This window comes from Lagopus leucura, unplaced genomic scaffold (genome assembly GCF_019238085.1).
Source record: "Lagopus leucura isolate 7727_CA_CO unplaced genomic scaffold, USGS_WTPT01 Super-Scaffold_100019, whole genome shotgun sequence".
NCBI lineage: Eukaryota > Metazoa > Chordata > Aves > Galliformes > Phasianidae > Lagopus > Lagopus leucura.
Genome location: NW_024962273.1, coordinates 11362943 through 11386122, shown reverse-complemented (window position 1 = coordinate 11386122; position 23180 = coordinate 11362943). Strand labels below are relative to the sequence as shown.

Sequence of the window (23180 nt, the reverse complement as noted above, 5' to 3'; positions counted from 1 at the left end):
AACCTGTGGTTTTTTGGCAGTCAGGCAGTAAGTTCAGGCAGGAAAACGCTGTGAAAAATAATCAGTGTGATTTTGTTCCACTTCCAGCTGGAGCCATTGTCCAATCTGGTTCCCTGTGTGCCTCCCCAAATGTGGTGAAGAAGCACTTAGAGACAGCGTGAGATTTATGCTGGCTTGTTAAGCTGTAGCTTTGTGAAGAATGTGCCACCGAAAGAACAGTGTTCCAGAACTGTGGCCGTTCTTAGGGCTGACTACATGGGTGATTGCTGAATTTCTGTTTCAGTAATGTTCTCTGTGGCCTCTTGTGTAAGCCAAGCATGTTTCGGAGCCTTTTTAAGGAGCAGAGGCTGATGTTTGGGCAAATACTGACAATGAAACAGAAGGGTCGTGTTGTAAATTGAGCTTAATTTATTAAACAGAGCCAGAGCTTGAGCAGTAACCCTGCTTTTTGTCCGCTGATCTTATCTGTGGTGCCTGTCAAGCCCCTTCATCTATCTGCTTTTCTATTTCTTCTGTTCATTCTAGTTACAAAACTGCCTAACTTGAACTGTTCCTCAAGGCTACAGCGCTGTGCACTACGTAGACGAATTCTTTGTGAAGAATCTACGTATTTTGCAGCTGTGTCAATGATTAAAGAGTCTCAGTGCTATGTGTGCTATTTCCTGTCACCTCGGTGCGTTCAGAACAGGGAATGTGAGCTTCACACAGCTTATCACGGTTCCTCTGGGGCAGATGGAAGAGTTCCTTTTTTTCCCCAGTCTTCATTTCGGATTCTAAGGTTGTGTTGGGACCTGGTGGTTCTCCCTGGCTGTTACGGCTTGTTTTTATTATTCTTTTTGAAGCCTTATGTTTGTCCAAAGGCATTCAATGATTTTTGTCTGACCGACATATGTAGTAAAACACGGAGGCGTTGATTTTGAGGTTTGGTTTTGCTTTGTTTTAAAAGTGTGTGGATGGATTCATGTGGAGAACGAGTGCAGCCCTGCAGCAGCAAGCGTATGGGAAATCCATGCTCTGTGGAAACCAAGGACTTTGTTTAAACAAAAAAGAAAGCAAAAAAAAAAAAGAAACCCTGATTCCACTTAACTTATTAACCCACAGTTTGCATAATCTTCTGGTGGATGATGGAGCATTAATTATGTTCCAGTTGCTGTGTATCCAACCTGAGTTTGAGGCAGGAGTTACCTATAGGCAGCTCCTTGAGGTGTGAGCTCCAGGGAGGATGGCTCAGCTGGAACCCCAGCAGCTTTCTGCCCTAAATATTCCTTCCTTCTACCTGTGTGCTGTTCAGCATGGAGATGGTCCTTGCCTTTGTTTTCACGAAGTATGGTTAAAACAAGGTCTTATGTAAACCAGCTGCAGAGCGCAGCAGAATCGTAGGATTTAGCCAAGCTGTTTTGGAGTAATGCTTACACCCATGGTTTTGGAGTAATGCTCACAAAATAAGATTAAAAGGGCTGTGCTTTGTTGATTATTTAAAATTAAGGAATCATAGAATGGCCTGGGTTGAAAAGAACCACAATGATCACCTAGTTTCAACCCCCTTGCTATGTGCAGGGTCACTAACCACCAGATGAGGCTGCCCAGAGCCACATCCAGCCTGGCCTTAAAAGCCTCCAGGGATGGGGCATTCACAGCCTCCTTGGGCAACCTGTTCCAGTGCATCGCCTCCCTCTGTGTGAAAAACTTCTTCCTAATATCCAACCTAAACCTCCCCTGTCTCAGTTTAAAACCATTTCCTCTTGTCCTATCACTATCCACCTTTGTAAACAGTCAAAACTGTGTGGAACACCACAGAATGTGGCAGCAAACCATTAGCAGTGCTGCTGGCTTTTTGTGTGGAAGGAAATGATCTGTGCTGATCTGGCTGTGAGATCAGAGATGTGTTGTGATAGTTGTTTTTACTTAATAATCCAGTCTGGTTTTCTAAGCTTGTAAAATACTTGTGGCTCCTTGCTTGAGTATTTGTGGTTGTGAATATGAAGTACAGACTGCTTTCTGTAACACAGATACTGCTTAAGGAGAAAATCTAGGAACGCCAGAGATGTTGGAAAATTTAGTTTTGCAGCAGGCTAGATTTTAAATTTTCAAACTGTATCTCAGCTGGCAAAAAGCAGTGAGTAAATAAATAGCATTTGTTTGTGTGTGTATTCAGACCGTGACAGTTTGGATGCTCAGGGCTGACCCCAGCATTTGGGGTTTGCTGTGCTGCAGGATGCTCAATTGTCCTCAAAGGTTTAGCATTCCTGACTTGCTGCACAACAGTGTGTTTTGGCCCAAGCACTGCTTTCTGCTGAACTGCCCGGTGATTTGCTCTTAACAAGCTGAGAACCCTGCAGTGCAACACCAGCCCAAAGTGTTTGGGGCAGGTGTTTAGCTGCTAAGGCTTAATGCTGGGCTAGCAACTCAGAAATGAGTATATCAGAAAAAAAATGTTAGGGAAGACAAAAATGGATTAAATCAAATGTGTGACCATAAATTGGTCTCTGCTGGGGGTTAGGTACGAGTTCTGCCAAAATAAGCTGGCAGATAGGAGTGTTTTGAATCTTTACTCTTCTTACAGGCTCAGTAAGCCTGAGCACAGTGCGTTGAAACCCTTCTGTATGGTATTCTAATGGACTTAGGGTTAGAGCGGGTGTGAAATCAGCTCCCCTGGCTGCACTGAGCAGAGTGGTTAGTAGTAGTTCATTGGCAACTATTAAGCAGGCTGAAAATATTTGTCCTGTGAGAGCAATCCAAACCCTGCTGCAGGGAGAGGAGAAAAGGGAAGAGCGGAAGGTAACAGCCAGGTGAAAATGTCATTTACATTGAGTATTGCCACTGGAGAATTAGGGGAACTTCCACCAGATCACGCAGTGGAAGCGTATCTTTGAAAATGGAATAAGGAAGGAGGACTTCAATAAGCCTTGAAGAGTTTGAACTTAACACTGGGGAGCGTGTGAAACTTTTGCTGACCTACACCGAATACACAGCTGAGGGTTTCAGTCACATGCAAAGTGCTGCATAATTAATTCTGTGCTGACAACTCGGTGATTTAAGTCAGAAGGCAGCCAGCGGCCCTGGAAAACCTCCTGCCGCTGCTTCGAAGCTGTTCTCCTGCATTGCTCACTCTGAGCCCACTCCCAGTGAACCTTCGGTGTGCTGCTGAGACTGGCATCCTGCTGAGCTGCAGCAGGGAATCCACCCGCTGTGGGTGTGCGTTTCACTTGTTGCTTCCTCAGGTGGTGTGTGCCATAACTCCAGCTCTGAGTTAAGCTGCTCCGTTGCCTGTCCCCAGCAGGGCTATCAGCCTTGGTGTTTGGCTGGGATAAGTGGTTAATGACAGTCCTAAGGAGTGATTGAGAAGAATCTAAAATATTCTGCAGAATAAGGTAGAAATGTCCCTTTAGTTTGAAATCAGGTGCAGAATGCTTTGTGCAAAATGAAGCCGCCTTCTAGTTTTGCTGTTGCAAATGATGATTTAATTTTACTTCTGTCTGTATATTGCGTGCTTAAGAAGAAAATACAGTGTGTGCCAGGAACATCTCAGTAGAACCAGTGCCTTGCCCTTTGCAGATAGACATCACTGACTCAAGTCGTGGATGAGATGTTTTTACGTGCAGGCGATTTGCCTTAAGGCTGCTGCTGGGAGAGTCTCGCTGCTGTCTAGCAAATCTGCTGCTGTCCAAAAAGCACTTATCTCATGTCCAAAAAGCACTTTATTTCACATCAACAGATAAAATTGCCCGGGATGAGTTTGATGAGGTGTACATCTCAACGTAGTCGTTGTACTTTTTATCCCGGTGTATTATTATAAAGAAGTTCTTACCATGAAAAATGCAGGTGGTATCAAACCTGCTTAGTGTTATTTACGTGCTTTCTCTTTAAAAGGCTTAATTAATTTTTGATTTTTTAGATCATCACTTTAAAAGCAGTGTTTACATGGGGCTGGAGCTAAGGTTTTGTCATAAATTATGTATGTGCATATGCAGTGGCTTTTTGCAGCTTCAAGTTGAGCTTTATGTAAATGCCTTATCTTAAGTACTGTTTGTTGAAGTTCCTTGCCCCAGACTGTTTCCTGGCAGTCACTAGAAGCACTTGCTAATGGAATGCTATATCCTAATTCAGCCTGCTTTTCTATCCACTTGTGAGTTGCCTAGACAGCAAACTGGTGATTTCTACAGTAACTTCTCCTATAATTCACTTTGAAAATGTTTCACTGTGTTCGATATTGTCAGTGACACCAGTTGTGTTTCCCATTCCTTATCAATGGATAAGGAAGGCCTGAAAGGGACGGTGATTAAATGATATTCTAATACTGTCAGCCTTGTCGAGTCCATGTGAATACTTTCCGAAAAAGGGCATTATCACAGAATCACAGGATGGCCAGGGTTGGAAGGGACCTCGAGGATCGTGAAACTCCAACCGCCCTGCCACAGGCAGGGCCACCAGCCTCCCCATTTAATGCCAGACCAGGCTGCTCAGGGCACCATCCAACCTGGCCTTCAACACCTCCAGGGACCGGGCATCCACAGCCTCTCTGGGCAGCCTGTTCCAGCACCTCACCACTCTCTCTGTAAAGAAATTCCGCCGACATGCAACCTAGCTCTTCCCTCCGTAATTATGCATGGCATACAAGGATATTACAGATGCTTCTTGTGAGGTGTGCGTTTGGCATTCAGAAAAATAGGCATCACAGAATGTGAGAGAAAAATCTTTTCCAGATTATATTCTAGGAAGCTTAATTTTTGAGTCATCTTAATTTTGTAATTACAATGTAAAGCATACTTAGGTAAGAGAGCAGATTGTGCAGTAGGTATTAAATCCTTCTGTCTTTTCAGAAAAAAGCCAAAGGCCAGCTCCTGTTTGAGCAGATCATGTATCATCTGGACCTTATAGAAAGCGACTATTTTGGATTAAGGTTCATGGATTCTGCACAAGTGGCGGTGAGTAGCAGTCAATCTCAACGTTAAATTGCAATATTGACCAAAAAGCCCAAAGAAAACTGAAGCTGTGTGTTGTCTCTAGGAGGATATGGTTGTGTACATACCAGATGGTTTTCATGGAAACCTCTTGGAAGCTAGTTTGTGAAAATGCAGCTGCTTTTGAAAACAGCAGCAGAGCATTGCTTGTCATGAGCACCCAATCTTCTCTCACATGCACTTGTATAGTTTTATATAGGTGCTTTTCATGGCTTAGCCTGCAAGGATAGCTCCTTGTGTACTTCCTTACTATTTTTTCCTTCTGTGTTTAAATGGAATGTTAGGATATCTTAGTGCACCTGTGTGTGTTTGTAAGCCTGATGGCTTCTGTTCAGAATTACTGAGATCAAGTGCTGTGTTCAACCTGTAATCGTGCATTCCTCTTTTGAGGAGAAAGCATTTGACTCTTTGGCACCCAAAGCAAACTCGGTGACCAGAAGGACTGGCTGCTGCTGGGTGTCAGCCTCTCGCAGAGCAGGGAGGTGTAGCTCTGAGGAGGAAAAGACTTGTTCTGAGGAGGGGGGATGTTATTTAGAGCCATGCATACCTCCTGTCAACAGAAATTAGAAGGCAGTCTACTGCACACCTCTTTATATTTATGAAAGTCGTGTTAGCTGTGTTAAGCATGCACAGTCAGAGGTGATGATAGTAGGTATTGTTAGTAAATGGCTCCATTGCATCTATTTATCCACTTCAGAAAAGATGTAATTTGCTTTAGATATTCTGACTTGTGGCATCTGAAGCATTTCTGTGAGCTCCTAGGATCCCGTGGGGCGTTAGTTGTAACTGATGGCACAACCTGTGTGCTAAGCTGTTGGCCCGGACTGTATTATTGTCACGCAATGTCAGTTCGTCCTGAAACTGTGAAACCTGTGAAGGTTTTCTGTCTGAGAAGTGGCTTATGGCTCACTTTTGTCAGCGAATTGTTGCTTCCTGTCCAGACAGCCCTGATGAGTACCTGATAGCACACCCTGTACCAGGTACAAAGCGGTTTTGAAGTTTTGTTTACTTTTCTTAGCTATGTATGAGGCTCGGTAGAAGCTACGGTCTGTTTAAAATGGGCATCGAGGATACTTTCTTTGTAACAAAGCAGGAAGGATTGCTTTGTGCCATCAGAGCTGAGCACCACCGCCGGAGACAACTGCTTCAGGAACTGAGCAGCTATTGTGATGGCAGCTTTCTTGCAAAGAGGAGCTAGCACGTTCTGGTAGAAATGCGGTTGGTGCACAAAGAAAACCTGGAAACAAAGGCAGGGTCTACCAAGTGACTTTTCAACAATTACTCAGCAGACTTGCTAAATCAACAGCACAAGAGTCCAGTCTCACAGTGAACAGGACTATCCGCTAACTCTGAAGGAAGAAATCATTTCTGCTACCCAATTTAAATCTAATTACATTGCTTCACTGCCTGGTTGCACGTGAAGATATTTAAAAAAAAAAAAAAGCATAAAAACCCTGAAAAGCTAGCAACGTGTAGGTAGCTGGAAAAAACAATATCTGAGAGAAACTGCTTGTTTTGATTACGAATGAATGTTCAGTAAATCACGTCTATACAAAGGATACTATTCCAAATATGTAGATGCCTTTTATTGATTCTTTTGAACTTCAGTGACTGGTAGGAGGTCAGCTTTCGAATTTAGGATGTGCTCAGAAAAACAAAACAAAATGTAAGACAAGCTCTTCCTGATATTTTGCACTTGAGCGTTCAGATAGTTGTTGAAGGAATTTGTGCAGTGAAAAAACTGTCTTTTTCATGTCATCTCTGTGTTAATTGCTGGTCTGGTGGTTAAGGATAGTCACAATAAGAGGCAAAGGACGTATTTACATGTTTGTCCACAGCGTGCCAGGCTTGATCTGAGTGCTGCTGAAGCCAAGGGAACAGGGTGTTTGAATTTGAGCAGCTTTGGTTCAGGCTGATGCTGAGCAGCACAGCATGCCCGGTGATGGGACCTAAAAAGGCTGGGGATAACTTGCTGGGCTTTTGGCTTTCCCCTTAGCCACATGGAAAAGAAATTTCTTGTAAGGAAGTACTGACTGCTGAACTTAGGAATTTACTAACTGTTTAAGTTGCAAGCGTCAAAGACTTGCTGTTCCTAATGGAGTGATAGTGCACAGCTCTGTTCCTTCAGCAGCTGTTTTGCCATCTGTAGCATTCAGTGCTGGAAGTGGCTGTACAGCATTGCACCAGGTATGCAGCCATGAGGTTCACAAACAGGGACAGGTTTTACCCTCACCATCTTAATTAAGAACAAAGCAGCAACAAAAACTTATTTGCCCTACCTTCTTGAACTGTTGCTGTTTTTTAGATTATTATTTCTGAAGAAGCAGACTGTTTCAGTAATGACTCCCAGTACTTTGCTCCATGTGCTGCCTGTTGTTTAGGGAGCTTTATCTCTGGATTTTAGCAGGAGGCTGCATTGTACAAACTCTCGTCAGTGTGAACGTAAAGGATCTTTTTGCCAGGTCCACTTGAATTCCATTTTAATCACTTGAAGTAAATCTTAAGTTTGCTGATGTCTGTGTGCATCCGTGCACATGGTGGGTTTTTTCCTTCCTTGCCCTCCGGTGGAAAGCAGTTGTTTCCCTTCTGCCATGCACCACCATCCCAAGCAGGCTCTGCAGGCAGCAGCCCTGCTGAGCAGACTTGGATGCTCAGTGCCTGTCTTGGGCCTCCCAGAGCCTGCACTGGAATGTGGAGGAGATGAGAGAAAGCAGAAGGGCAGTGAGGCGAGCACACAGCTGCTCTGGTGGTCTGCAGAGGCTCTCTTAGCCTATCCTGTGTCTAAATCACCTGCAAGTCTCAGGTGAAGAGTGTATGTTGTTACGGTGGAAGGAGTAAGTCAGTTCTCTCAGAGCAATGAGTTTGTGGAATAGGAAGAGAGATCTTAGCATTTTTTTTTTTTTAAATACTCCATTTAATGGCTCTGTAAGCAGAGCTGACAAATATTTATTTCATTCCTCTTTAAGGTTCCTGCTTTATTTTAGAAATACTAGATAACATTTTAAATAGCTTTCTGTAGCTACTCTGTTTAAATGACTATTAATGTGCATGTGCAGCAGTTGGTGGTGTTCTGATCTCCACCTGATCCATTAGTGCCTGCATCCTGGCAGTGTGACAGCCCTGCCCCGAGTGCAGGAACAGGTTTGCACTTGGCATCACAACCTGGCAGTACCGGTTCTGTCTCATAGTCCTGTTGCTTTCCTGCCCTCCTTGGGGCCCGCTCCCAATTTCATGGCACAAAGCTGAACCGAAGTCGTGCTGCTAGTTATGGAGTTTGTCTGTATGAGCTGTGAGGTGCCATTTGGGCTTGGGGTGGTGATGCAGTGTTACCTGGGCACTGGGAGCACCCAGGACATGGGGTGCAGGACAGCTTGTTCAGCCCATGCCATTACATTGCATGGGGTGCTAGGATTCCTGTTGCACTGAGTCACTTCTTAGGTGCTGCAAGCTGTCCAGGTGTTGATGGCCCTCCAAAGCAGGTTTCTTCTGCTAGCTGGGTGCTGGTTTCCCAACTTCAATTTCTGGTGTAAACACTTCATCAGTGGCTGTTTGTGCAGTTGTGTTAGGAAGCATGGTATATACGTGTAGGAGTTTCTCTCGGCCTGCCATCTGCAGCTTACTTTTCACATGCTCTTGTGTGCAGTATAAATTAAACCATTATTTTGGCTTCGAGTAGTCAGCCTTTATGTCTAGTATAGAGCTATGAATTAGCATTAGTAAATGAGGCGCTAACTTCTGTACTCCCATGTAACGATTGCTGAAATGTCAGCTGCAAATAGGCTGGAGAATCGTGTGGAGCTGACTGCTTTGTTCAGACATCCACAGCTCTGCTGGTATTTACTGCACTCGAGTGATCCAGAAAGAAGGACCAAAAGACAACAATATTTACTTTGTTTGTCCTCTCCACATCTAAGTGATCTCAGCTGAGTCAGAAAGTCGGGTTCTGGTTTCTGCCTCCCTGGATTACTCTGCCTGATTATTGATGTGTGGGTCAGTTTCTGGTTGGATTTTTTAGGGTGAATTTTTTAGTAGTTGAAAAAAGAAATAGTGGCAGAATACTTTTAAATGGGTGATACATTCTTGACAATTTGATTTAAACAAGGCACGTCTGTATGGTTCTGTTACCAACATTTGCATTATAAATTTTGACTGAAAGTATCTTCAGTAGGCACTGAGAACTGAGAATTGTAAAAGATTTGGATTAGACCATTTTAATAGACTAGCTGTTTTTACAACATGGTCTTCATTAAAATTAACATACAGGGGTTTTTTGATTGTCTTCTCTCCTTATTGATGAATGCATTTATTTTTCAGCACTGGTTGGACAACACAAAAAGCATCAAAAAGCAAGTTAAAAGTAAGTGTCCTTCCCATTTTCTCTTTGAACCACACACTGAGCAGGAGGCACAGAGTTGAGCAGTGTGAGGTGGGAGAGGGGCCATGCTCAGGAAGGAAAACACAGGGACAAAACCCAGTGTGTAGCTGCTCACTGCTTAATGACCTCTTCCCTCTACAGCTCATATTACTTTCATCTAATGCCCTTAATTAAACATGTTAGAGGCTCATTAATTATAGTTTAAATAGACACAAGGCAGCTGAAGGTGCTTTTGTACCACAGATCTTTATCCAGTCTATAGGAAAACTTGTCTTGGAGCCTCCATCCCCTGCAGTAGCCCAGGATGCCTCAGTCTGTTTGAGTCCATCTCTCCAGTCATTCATTACCCACAGTACAACTCTCACTGTGGCCTGCTTGAGTCTGTGGTCCATGTTTGGGTAATCTGGGACATCAGCTGATTTCAGCTGATTTAGTCCAGCAGCTTCCTCTCTGCCTGATGCAGGAAGTCTCTGGGGATTTGTAGTGCTCTTACTAGTGAAACAAACATTTTGGAAGCGCCAAAAGAAAATTCCTAATGTCAAGATACAGGAATGTACAGAGGGCTGTGCATTTTTAAAGAACTGTTAAACCATCCTTCTGCTGGATTAACTCTTCAGTTTCCAGAGATGATGATTCTTCCACAGAAGGGTCTGTTATATCTCCCCTCAAATATGTCAAAAATTTACTGGAATATACAGATAAAAATTGTCAATAGTGTGTGCTTCCCAGAGCTATGGAAAGTCACCGGAGAGGCTCACAGTGTGCAGTGTAGGGATTGGACTGACCACAGAGCCAAGATACGCAGCTTTCTTGGCGATGGATGGAGCCCTTAAATATGGGGATTAACGTGGATTTTCACGTGCTTGGCAGGACACATCAACTTAATGTGATATGACTCCTGGATTGATGTGTAACACATACAGCATTTTTGTGTGTATATTTAAGTGTACTTTCACCCTGCGCTTCCATGTCACAGACAAATTCCTACCTTAAGTTCTTGTGGTAGGACAGTGCTGATTTCAGTCAGTGTTTGAGATGTGATTCTGTGTAATAACAATAAAAAAAAAGTCTCACCTGGTACATGTTAACTCTGTCTTGAATGAATTCTCCTTTGCAGTCGGCCCGCCATACTGTCTGCATTTTCGTGTCAAGTTTTACTCGTCAGAGCCCAACAATCTGCGTGAGGAGCTAACAAGGTGGGATGGATTTTGTGAAGGGAACAGCCATGAGAGCCTGAAAAAGGCCAGGGAAGTGTGGCTTTGGGGTATTTCTTTGAACAATTATGCAGTGATCTGGAGAACTGCTTAAAGCTGATGGTTTACCTGGCTGTTGGTAAATGTATCAGTATTTGCTTTATTAGTTTATGCATTATTTTTCATTATGCATCTCCAGCAGCCAGTCTGTTTATATGCAATGGACAGACGTTTTTACTGACATGCTATCATTTGTCTGTATTCTGCTGAATGCATTTAGTTTTAGCTGCCTCTTTTTTTAGGCAGAAAAGCACTGACCTGCAGGCTTTTCTTTGGTAGAAATAAGGTTGGTTATGTTTCATTGCGTCCATAATCTTTGCAGTGGTTACACAGAGAGAAAATGCTGTGTAAGTGTGAACTGCTTTGAGGTGGGCTGACAGTACAGCCTGTGGAGGATTGTACTGTCAGGTGAGCAGATAATTCTCTTGTTAAAAGCATTTTATATGCTCGTTCACAGTGCTGCATTTCATGTTGGACTGAGACGTATTTGGGGTGCTTTGAAAGGGAACACAACTTACCATCTGTCAGCTGTATAAATCTGTTGTGAAAAACTGTTACTTCGCATTGTCGCCACTGCTGATGATCCATTTTGGAGAGAAAACAAAGCTGTTGTGTTTTCTTGACAGCTGTAGACACTTCGTACCCCCAGCCATTTTTAAGAGTGCGAAGTGGGTGTGCTTGGTGTTGGTGTTTATCTCTGTGTGAATCGTAGATCTGCGCTCCAGCCAAATCCCTCAGAGTGCCACCAGGAAGATTACAGTAGCATTACCCTTTGCAGCCATATGTACTCTGTGCAGCTTCTTACTCACGTCTGTTAATTTCATGTTAGAATTGTTTAAATTTCTTCTTGGTAACCTGGGAGGAACATTTTACTTCCTGTTTTATGTTCCCAGATCAACAGATAGTTATCTTTAAAAATCATAGTAATAGGAAGAGTGCAGACCAGTATCTGTCTACCAATCTGAAACATTTTCATCTGTCTTGAGTGAGTTCTGCCAGTCAGACCTCACTGTGCAGGTTTTAGCATGACAGAACTGAAACCTGAGGGCTTTTAAACCCTGTCTATCTACTTAGCTAATCCCCCAGACCAGGAGTGCAGCACGCCTGTCTTCTGTCTTGAGACTGTTTCACGAAGCTGCAGTGGGAAGAGGAGCTGTGCTCTGGGTTACAGGTGATACTATGGCTTTCCAGGAGTTCCACTTTATCTTATGATAGGACATGCAGCTGGAGACTGTTGTCATCAGCTTCCACAGGTGCAGCTTGGTCACATTTTCTGCTGGTTTCCTGCTAGATGCCACCAGCCAGAGGTCATGTAACACACTCTGAGCACGGGAAGTGTGCTTGAATTGTTTGCAAGTGTTGTGTGGCAGATAAGCACACAGGTTGGTCACACCCACTGCACACTGGGAGTCTGTGCTCATTCTTTGGATATCTAGGGTCACTACTAAACAAATGCATTCCTTATGTAGGGGCCAGGTTTGGATAATGAGTGCTTTGTCAAAGTACTTGTGGATTTCTGAGGGACCTGCAGAAAAACTGCCTGCATCAGTTTCACATCCATGTATGTGGGTATGAGCAGACATAAGACACAATCAGTCTTAGTGAATGTCAGGGCTGAAACAGAAACATCATCTTTGCCTTCATGTAAGACTTCTGCTCAACTGCAGTGGAATTCAATCTGGATGCCATTGCTGAAGTCATCTTTTCAGCTGGTGAGACTGCTTCTGTTGTTAACATAAAGCTGAGCTATGATACAGAAAGAAGGCTGTGGTGTTGGATTGGAAGATGCTGCACACTGGAGGGGGTAAATGCTTTTCATTTAATGCCTGCCTGGTTTACCCAAGAAGGAGAATACTAAATAAGCAAGGCAGTGACGTAAAATCTGCCAACACTGAATATAGCAGGAGAATCATCTCTTTTGACCAACTGGTCATGAAGTATTGAATGAATACACCCCAAAATGCAGTTTTGGCTGACAGGACATGCTGCTGACTCACGCTGAGCCTGCTGTCACCTGCATCCCCATCCTTTTCTGCTGATCCTGATGAGACTTACTTAGATACTCCGTTTTGTTTTTCCATGCAGGTGTATAGCTCAGCTTCTGACAACCTCCAGTTCAGGGTTTGTGTCATTTGAAATGTGTGCCATGCTAACCCAATTGGTGAAGCATATTTAATGCAATTTCTTCTGTCTTGAAAAGCTCTGTAAGAAGAAAACTCAAGTTTTTCAGGCTCTAGCTGCTTTGTCTGAACTGAGTGACACATTAGAACTGTTAATCAATGACTTCTCATTTAATCCTGCAGGTATTTATTTGTTCTGCAGCTAAAACTGGATATTCTGAGTGGAAAGTAAGTATTCCTGATAAGCAGTCTTTTGAACAACTACACAATGATTAGTATAGGATTTATTAAACTTCCATGTTTGCATGACTAGTAAGTTTTGCTAAGTAATGAATTTTTCTTTAGAACTCTATTTTTGTTGCATGAGTAGTGCTCATCTAGCTTGGTACTTGTCTCATTAATTTGGTGAAAATCTACTAATCCTTTTTCACTTTTGTACCAAATGTTTGTAGTTTCTCACTGTCAGGTGTATGAGTTGTCTGCTAAATAGTGCCAGAAGAGGTTTTAATGAGGCATTTCTCTTCTGGCAGGTTGGAATGTCCTTTTGACACAGCCGTCCAGTTGGCAGCTTATAATATGCAAGGTAAGTAGGTATGAGGGGGAAGGATGAGGTTGCCTGTTCAGCTTTAAATAAATATAAAGTATATATATATACTATTCTTATCTCTTTTAGTCTGTCGTTCTGGTATGCAGTGAACAGGTTCTGTGCAAATATTAGCAATCCAGTGTGAAACAGAGCTGCTCTTGAGTGTAATTTTGATGATTGTGTGTATAGAAAGTTACTGATGCCTTAGAAAACAGAACAAGGAGGTTCTGAACATAAACAGCTTTGTCCTCAATTTGTTTTCTAATGTACTTTTGTGCTAACCATATTAATGAGTTGCCTTTGACTTCTGATTCCACCTGGGAACTGCCTATCCATGGTTTCCCTGAGAGCTGCGGTGTGTCCTTTACCTACTTGCGTAGGGTGTGCATCATTGATCTTTGTGGCTGTTACTTGAGGATGTGATCTTAACAAACGTGAAGCTTGCTGTAGTTTCAGAGAAACCCACGAAAGAGGGGAGGCTTGAAGTTCCAGATGTATCTGGATTATATCCTTTTTGGAGGATATAGCAATGTGGCCTCGTTCAACCCAGTTTGAGTCTACAAAAACATCCCGGAATCTGTTGTGAAGCTGTGGTACAGAAAAGGGAATTTGGAGATGTGCCATGTGTTTGTGCAGCACAAATCCTCTGTGCAGCATTCATCTTGTAAAGCAGCGTACTGTTGCACTTGGTGAGCAGGAGTTAGGTAACAGGGCCAGGTCACTGAAATTCTTCCTCTTACAGATATTTTCCAAAACATGTTTTGCCTCCTTAAGGGGAGGAGCTACTAATAGCCCTGATCACGTGTAGGTACAGAGAGCTGGTGTTAAGCTGTAAAGAAGCCTGTCTTCTTCCCCTGTTCTTTTGAATGGAAGAAGAACAGTTAGAATGCAATCTGCAGTTAAAAATATTAGCATTGTTAGAGCCTAAAGATATGGGTTCAGTGTGTAACTTTTTGGAAAATCTAAGTGATCTAATTGGACCATATACACATTTCTTTTTGTGCTGGTCTTTTCTTTCCTCCCTCTGCAATGAGGCCTGCAGCAGGGCTTTCATCTTGCTGTCTGACAGCTGTGTACTCTCATTTAAATCAGCTGGAACCCAAGCTGGCTTTGACAGCATTCCTTTCAACAGAGGCAGGCGTTTTAGTGGGAGTAAATTATTATGGAACTACAGACTTCCTCTGCCAGCATTGAAAAAAAAATAATCAAAAAGAAAAGAAGAGAGAAGGAGGGGAGCAAAAAGGCTGTTAATATACCCACTGTGTTCAGAAATCCAAGACACATCATTGTGTTGTGTGTAGTTTGTGCACCTGTGGAGTACTTTATAAGTTTGACTTTTCTGTGCTTTTCAAATACATTCCTTTCTTTCTTTTTCCTGTATAACATACGTAGTTTCTTTTTGCAGACAGAATAATTATTAGTATTTATTGGAAGATCAAGTTTCAAATTAGAATTACTTCTGAATTTTTGGATAGAAGTTGAACATCAAGAAGCCACTTGAAATCAGTGGGAGGAGCAAATATGCAGTGACTGGGAATCAGGACTTCCTTGTAAAAGTTTCTTAACTGAATGTCAGCATTTTAGGCATACATCAGTCTTTCCAGCAGGACTCGTTAGCATCTGTGGAAAAAGAGGGCTGCACTTTGACAGAGCACGCCCACTGACTACTATGTTCCAGTATGCTCTCTACGTAGCATCATTTCTTGCCCCTGCTGGGCGTGCAGCAGGGTGCTAGATGAGCCATTTGGTACTGACATTGCAGTCCTTGAGAAAGGGAAAGAGAAAAACCGCCCACCTGTATGATGACATCCTGATACAGAGTAACTTTAGCAGGACGGATTTATCGTCACAAAACCAAAAATTAATTTTCAGAGCAGGACAAATAATTCTCGGAAAGCTAAAAACTGTTTTTGCATTTTACAAGTTGAATACATTTTAATAACTCAATACAGAATTCCATTGTAACTTGAGTCAGCTGTTGGCTCAGTGGAGACATCAATGACAAAAAGGTTGAAAATTTTCTACAAGAATAGTTTCAAGGACGTTGATAACTTCAACTTATAAGAAGCTTTTATACTGCTTTATCAAAAACATGTTGTAAAATTAATAAATAATTAATAAAAGTTAATAAAACTTTTGTGTGGACAGTAAAATAATTTTTTTGTGTGTGTCCCTAACTTCCTTGTCAATAAAAGGTGACACTGCAATTACAGGGAGGACTGAGAAGAGAAGGGGGAGCACAGAAAGAAGTATTAGTATCTGAACTAGAAAAGGACACAACAGTTCCTGTTCATATTTTCTGTCTTTGTGGTGAACACTGATAATGCTGTTCTGTTACAGCTGAACTTGGAGACTACGATCCTGCTGAGCATGTCCCTGAGCTGGTATCTGAGTTCAGATTTGTGCCTACTCAGACTGAGGAGATGGAGCTGGCCATCTTCGAGAAGTGGAAGGAATGCAGGTACAAGATTTTCCAGTGCACGCCATCCAAGTTTGCACTAATTTTTCTATGAAGTGAGCATACTACGAAAATACTGCTGATGCTTTTTTCTTGTTCTTATAGAAAAATGTAATCCTAATGTGTTTCTGTCATATTTTGTTAAAGGATGTAATATGAAAAATGAAGCTTTCCAAAGGTCTGAGTAAAACGATGAGGTTGCAGAATCTTGAAATGCAACAATTTTTGCTGCAAAGATTTTGCGTTAAAACTTTCGAAAGTGACCTTCATGTTAGTGAAGGTGAAGGAGGGTCAGCAGTGCTTAGGTTTTTCACAACCTCTCATGCTTTCTTCTCCTCTTTCCTCATATGCCAGTTTTTTCTTTCTGTGCTTCTTCAGGCATCAACCTAACGCAAAAAATGTATTTCAGGGGGCAAACACCAGCACAGGCTGAAACTAACTACTTAAACAAAGCTAAGTGGCTGGAAATGTATGGTGTAGACATGCACATAGTCAAGGTATGTTTAACCACAGCATGGTGACCTTTTGAAATGATAATGTTAGCTTTGTCCAGCGTTTAAACACAGGTTTTGCTCTGAGGGAGAAAAATGGAGCACAGTACTCATCTAAAGTATGTAACAAGTGATGTGACTTTCTATCAACATTCTGCCTTATATTGTGCTTTTCTAGATGATAGAAATCCAAGGATATTTGCTCTGTATGAAATATGCACTGTGTGGCATTCTGTTGTTTGTATTTTGACTGAGAGCTAAGTGCAAATCATAGTAGTTAAATTAAAAGTGGCCAAAGTCCAGTTAGTCACCTCTTGAAAAACTGCAAGTAAAAATAGATGTTCTGTGGAGAAGGACCGCACAAAGGCAGTCCTTATTACAAAGACAAATCAAGAAACTTGGGTTTTCCACTTTATTTTTGTCTTACTGAAGGGATGCCATCTAGAAAAATCCGTTGCATAAGATCATTGAATGTAGAAACACTTAGGACATCCTTGTTGCACTAATTAACCAGATACATGTTTAACTGTCACACTGGGCAAATAAGCTGTATTAATCACTGGGTAATGTGGATATGTAGTCAAACACTGAAATGAGCATGATTTTTATTTTGTGGCATTTAGGCAAGGGATGGCAATGATTACAGCCTGGGACTAACCCCTACAGGAGTTCTTGTCTTTGAAGGAGACACAAAGATTGGTTTGTTTTTCTGGTAAGCTTTCCAATTGTGCATTGAGATACAATTTATATCTTCACTCTTTCATTTCTTTTGCACTACCCAATTTTTATTTTTTCTTTTTAACATGAGAAAAGTGGGAATTCTGGGTACCTGCAAGACCTGTGAAGTATTTTTACAGCATCCAGAAACAATTTTTTTTTTATCATGTACAGAAAATGAGCAGGCAGATGGTGAGCAAAATTTCATCATAAGAATAGTTACTTTTAGTCCAGTCCTATAAATTTTGCAGAGAAACACTCACTTTGTGGCAAAAATACTAGTTGTGTGTCCTGTCAACTCAGTACAGGAGTCCCTCCATCGTTGTGTAGGTATTTTTTTGCTGGTTGGGTAGGAAAGTGGATACATTTATGTCGTACCGTATTGTCTGCATTTGGAATTTTCTGAAACAGCCAGCATTGGAAATGATGTACAGTATACTCTACAGGCTGTTGGTTTTTTTTAATAATGCATTTGATAACGCGTTAGAAAGGTTTGATCTGCCTTTGTATCATTATGAGTTCAGTTTTGTGTGCTTGTGGAAGATGAGGCATGCAGCGGTATTTGGGGAAGTCTGATTTCCATTCAAGTAATTATTATTTTAATTCTGATAGATCGAACTGTTTGGAAGTTGCTTTTTACTTGAAAGTTTCTACTGAAGTGTTAAATTTGAAAGTAATGTATTGCCATCCATGGTATAATGAAGCTCTGCTGCCTGAACTTAAACCACCCACAAAAAAAGGAAGCAGGGAGGGAGGTAGAAAAACTTGGACCATCGCGTCTAACCTAGCTCTCACTGAGCTGCTATTGAGAGAGCTGAACATAACCTGTTTTTTCTGTTCATCTTGCAGGCCAAAGATAACAAGACTTGACTTCAAGAAGAACAAACTCACTCTTGTTGTTGTTGAAGATGATGAACAGGTAGATAACAATCTGTTTAGTTACATCTCAATCTTGATTATATAGTACTAGTTTATATGCTCCTGATCTGTAAGTTTTGAGAATTAACACGGATGCCTTCCAAGATTTTGGTTGTGACTTTTTGTGAGGAATAAAGGGAGTTAAATGTGAAATAAAAAAGCTAAATCACTTCTTTTCTCACCCTGTTTTTAAAAGAGGAACACCTCATTAAACTACTGAAGATCAGATAATTTGGAAACCATGTACTGGTTTTGGTGCATTGTGCAAGAAGGTTTTTCAAAAGGCCAGGTAGCACTTCTAGTGGATTGAATTCTTTGGATAGATGCCAGAGTTGTTCCCGTGGGAAGAAATTGCTCAGAGCTGAGAAGATAAAAATGTGAGCATTGTTAATTTGAAGAGATCAGATTTGGAAGTGAAACCAAGTTAGCCTCATAGACTTTACCCTTTCTATAATAATAATAATAATAACAACAATAATGATAATGTCTCTAACTTGTAGTTAGTTAAGATTTGCTTTGTGAAATTTACGGGTGCTGGCCATTCCCAGCTTAAGACATTGGAGCAGTTATTCTTTAAATCTCCCAAGAAGATTAATTTTTCTGCCTTAAATATTTCTCCTTTACCACGAATTTTAGTATTTATTGAAGGAAGTATTCTACTTGGCCTGCATGTAATTGTGTCTTTGATTTGTTTAAGCCTCTTACAAATCATTAGCGTACTTTGTGTGTTTTAAGGGGAAGGAGCAGGAGCATACTTTTGTCTTTAGACTGGATCACCCCAAGGCTTGCAAACACTTATGGAAATGTGCAGTGGAACATCATGCCTTCTTCCGGCTCCGAGGTCCTGTCCAAAAAAGCTCAAGCAGATCAGGCTTCATTCGGCTGGGCTCCCGGTTCCGGTACAGGTCTGTTGGGTCCATCAGTTTTCAATCTGAACTCGGTGGGTAGTGTGAGGCCACAAGAATTATGAGATAACTGCAACTAGCAATCACCCTGGTAACACATACTACAGGGAAAAAAAAATAAAAAGGAAAAAAAAAACCCAACACCAAGCCCTTTTCTTACAGTCCTGAGGAAAACAATGTACTGAAAATGCTTATGGAAAATAATCCTTGAGGAAAGAAGACTTGCCTGGGAATTAGAATATCTAGATGTTATCATTTTAGCTTTGTTACTGTCTTTTTCTATGAGTTTTGGCAAGCTACCTTAAGTTTTATTTCCTACTAGAATTTTCAGCCTCTGTCTGTCTGTGTATGTACCATCACCAAGAAGTGAGCAAAGGAAAATTTGCTCTCTTAGCAACTTAATGTTTAAGAAGTCTTTCCTTCAGCTTTTTGTTTTGGGAAAATGGACGAAGGGTAGATGTCATAAAATTCCTTTTTTTGTGACTTTCTGAAGTGTTAAGTTTGGGACTTTTAAAATAGAACTGAGATCTGATTATTGAAGTATGAATTTAAGTTAGAAATGTAATATTTTTGTGTACAGTGTCTCTTTTCCATCATAAAAAGTGATGTTGTTGTTTACTTGGCACTGTTAGTGGGAAAACAGAATACCAAACCACCAAGACCAACAAAGCCAGGAGATCAGCATCCTTTGAAAGGAGGCCCAGCAAAAGATACTCAAGACGGACACTACAAATGAAAGGTAAGCTGGTGACATTTCTTTTTGAGATGCGTACAGTCCACTGTGATGACCTCCTCTAAAGATGATCATGTCCTTAAAAGGTTCTGTGTAGGCATTTTCCTGTAGCTTCTCTTGAATTTTCAAAATGAGGTTTCTTTGTACTTATTCGGGAGGTAATGTCCATTTGTCAGAAAACGTTTGTGTCCAAAGCACAACATGTGCTCACCTTGTCTCTTATTCCTTCTTCTTGCAAAGTGACCTCCAGGCAGATCTTTGCTTAAATCCACATCTTTGGTTTACTCTTGAGATTATTTATTTTTACAATTTAAAACTTTGTTTTTCACACGTTATACATGGGATACATGCAGTGCTGGGTCTTTAGTTGCCTACTTTTAGTCAGTGCTTGACTATGTTAATTATACACTATAATATTTAACTGACAGGTTAATTACAAATTTTTTAATTAACACTTTATGTATACTTTTGCAGCACATGTTGCTAAACTTGAAGAAACGAGGTAAGATGCATTCTAAACCTTTCTCTTTGATGTTTGTCAGCTATATTTGAGTGCATGTCTGCAGGTAGTTATAAGATTAGTTGAATGTAAATGGCATTCACCTCTTAACTGTAGTTTTGCTGTGGATTTTCTGTTTGTTTGCCTTAAACAAATCCTACTATTTGAAGCAGAGCTGCTGTATTGCTGTCACATAGAAGATTTTGCTTACTAGAGGGCAACATTATTTGTTTATGACTAGCTATGATTATAAGCTGCTGATAACTTGCAGATTATAAGCTGTAGTTCCCTGTGCTGCAATGTAAAAAGATCAAGTGAAAACATGAGGTTCTTGCTGAGGTCTGCCTATTCTGGCAGTATATTGAGATATGTAAGTGTTTGAAGTGCTTTTATCTTTAAATTCTGTACTGTACTTACATTTATTTGTACATTCTTTGAGAATATTCTTATATACTGATAGTAACGAATTAGTCACAACCAGCACTGAGAGAGAAGCCTTTAGGTGCTTCATTTCTATGCCTGGAGTCTTTCTGAATGTGGAAGTTCATACTATAGTTGCAGTATGAAATGAAACCAGATCATTGGGTTTTATGATGTTCCATCAAGGAAGAGAGGATACCAGGCTGAAAGAATTCCCTGGTAATGGAGGAACCAAGTTTTGCTTTCAGTCCAGGCTGCTTCTTCCATGAGAGAGGGGGAAGCCTAGGAAAGGTGAGGCCAGTGCTGCAGTTGCTTCGGTGGAGGTCTCTTTGACTTCGGGACTTTATAGGCAAGTCCCCTCCTTTGCTGGCTTTCCTTTTCATGACACTGGAAAGTTCTCTTTAATGCTGGCTATCATTCGGGTGCTTGAATATCCTCTGCATGAAATGTGTGACGGCCTGATTAATTAGTGCTCTCGTCATGCTGTTGTTATGGCCTCCCATGAGTTTCATGCTGCTTAGGTCATTGTGAAAGTGGGAGGAGAAACTCCATATACAGTTTGGCTTCTGATAAGGGCAGCCTTCTGATCTCCACGTAGGTGTGGCATTGTTATGTTGGTCTGCAGAGCAATCAATGCCATTGCTGAAACTCTACACTCCAGTGTTGCTAATTGAAATGCATCATGAAAGATGTATGTTGTTCCACTCTTTGGCATTACCTCAGCAATGAGGAATGTGCTGCCCAGAAGGCATTCTTAAATATTCCTGCTCTCTTCTGTGGTGACCTCCACGTTCTCTCAGAATAGAAGGTGCAGAGCTGGGAAGCAGGCAAGGAAGAGCTTAGACAGAGATCTGTTTAAATTGTCAGTTTGCCATATTGGTTTGCTGTTGTCCAGATCATCAATCAAAAGAATAATTAGTGGTAAGATCCTGGAGCCATTAAAAAAAAAAAAAAAAGGAAAAAGAAAAAGCCATAAATCTTTTCTTGAACACTTACCTTTGCATAAGATTTACAACACCTAGTTATTGTACAGGATGTTCATGCTTTTCAATCTCACAAAAACACGAACATTTGAATATGTAGAATAACAAAAAGCATAAAATTGTTGATGCCGTGATGAACTTCTGTGTGTAAAACTTTGAATAGCTGCTTTTAAGACCAAAGTAGTAATTCAGTCTATTAGAGCCTGTATACAGAAGAAGCTCTGATTTTTTTTTTTTTTTTTTCTGCCAAACTATGGTATGGAATTTAAATCAGAGGCGTGTTAGTTTAAGAGCTGACAGAACACTTACAGCATGCAAGTGAGGTTTTGACAATGTTGTGTTTTATTGAGAGTTTAAATAAAAATCATACAATTTTTGCTTTTAAAGTGCCCTGCCTTACTGCTGAGTCAGAAGGGCTGAACTGAGTCAGGAAAGGAAGAGGAAATAACAAAGCAAAGATGAATTACAGATGAAACAAAAACAACAAAGCAAACCAACATGGTACCCTTACTCTTCTGAAATGAGGCAGTTGACCCAGAACATAAGTTTTCAAACTTTTCATTGGGAATGTTTAATGTTGGAAGGTCTTCATTAAATCTTGTTTCTTTTTGAAAATTCTTACACTTTTGTCAGACTTCAAGAATTTGTTGATCTGATTCTGATGTGAATCCTTTTTTATCTTTCAGTTTCCCAAACAGTGCTGTTATTACTCAGACCAATGGATCACAAGTAAGGCCTATCTCTTTCATCTTTTAAAGACAGTTTTCATGCATTTTAGCAGATCTGAGGATGTCATTATTTCCTTCCCTGGCCAGCTGTATCAAAAGTTACATGCAGTTAACCAAACTGCAAGTGAAGTAGTAGCTACTTATTTAAAACAAGATAGCTGGTTAACTTATCTGGAATGAAGAGGATATACCATATCTCTGTGCTATATAAATTATTCTACTTATAAATGCAGGTTTTCATAGGTACCGAAAGTACTTCTGTGTACAAGATTTTAGTATCTAGAGCACATTAATTCCTCATGCTAAGAGATACAAAAGGCCTGGAATAATCCATCAGCACCAGTGTTGATTCCTGGTTACAGTACCTCCTTAGCACAGAAGGCCTTGTTTCACTGAACACAGTAATGTAGCTCTCATTCTGAGTACCAAAAAATAGGACTTGGAGTTTGGAAAGACCCTGTCATGCTTTCTGGAGCATTTCAGTCACTGCAGGGTCACAGATTGGTGGGAATTGGAAATCCGGTGTATTTGAACGTTGAACACAGCCTCAGCTAGAAGCAAACAGACAGTTGGTGCTCTGCCCAGCTTTTGCTTTTATGCAAACTGAGTTTTCTGAGCAGCCTTCAATTCAGTCCAATCCTGGTGTTTTGTGTATTGCTGGAAAAGATTGGGCATAGGCGTCCAGTGCTGTGGAAGTAATGCAAGAAAACAGCCTTGTTTTAGCTTTGTGCTTAAGGAAAAGCGGTCGTATGTTTTCTTACATAAAACATGTCATTGCCTAATTGAAATGTGTATAGCAACTTACTTGTTTACGTTCTGTCTCCAAAGAGTTGGAATGTGAAGCCAAACTTACCTGTCCTAACAGCAGCAGTTCCTTCTGCCCCAGTCCTAGTGGAAATAGAGAACCTCCCAAGGAGCCCAGGAGGCAGCCAGCAGGACAAGAAGTGGTACGTTTGGCTTTGCTGGGAAATGAATTTTGCTTGCTTAGGCATGATCCAAGTGCCTGTTTCTTTATCTGTGCTTAAGTGAACTG

At 41.2% G+C, this 23180-nt stretch overlaps 1 protein-coding gene across 4 annotated transcripts in view; it reads left to right on the top strand.

Moving 5' to 3' along the window:
* Nucleotides 1-23180, top strand: part of EPB41L5 (erythrocyte membrane protein band 4.1 like 5) — a 47790-nt gene that overhangs the window by 3635 nt on the left and 20975 nt on the right. For all 4 annotated transcript variants that reach the window (XM_042877710.1, XM_042877708.1, XM_042877709.1 and 1 more), the window contains exons 3-16: nucleotides 4821-4925; nucleotides 9276-9318; nucleotides 10454-10532; nucleotides 12893-12937; nucleotides 13240-13292; nucleotides 15636-15756; nucleotides 16163-16250; nucleotides 16868-16956; nucleotides 17811-17880; nucleotides 18615-18784; nucleotides 19417-19523; nucleotides 19992-20019; nucleotides 22106-22148; nucleotides 22976-23094. In XM_042877710.1, the coding sequence (XP_042733644.1) occupies nucleotides 4821-4925; nucleotides 9276-9318; nucleotides 10454-10532; nucleotides 12893-12937; nucleotides 13240-13292; nucleotides 15636-15756; nucleotides 16163-16250; nucleotides 16868-16956; nucleotides 17811-17880; nucleotides 18615-18784; nucleotides 19417-19523; nucleotides 19992-20019; nucleotides 22106-22148; nucleotides 22976-23094 (1160 nt within the window). The remainder of the gene's footprint in view (nucleotides 1-4820; nucleotides 4926-9275; nucleotides 9319-10453; nucleotides 10533-12892; nucleotides 12938-13239; nucleotides 13293-15635; nucleotides 15757-16162; nucleotides 16251-16867; nucleotides 16957-17810; nucleotides 17881-18614; nucleotides 18785-19416; nucleotides 19524-19991; nucleotides 20020-22105; nucleotides 22149-22975; nucleotides 23095-23180) is intronic.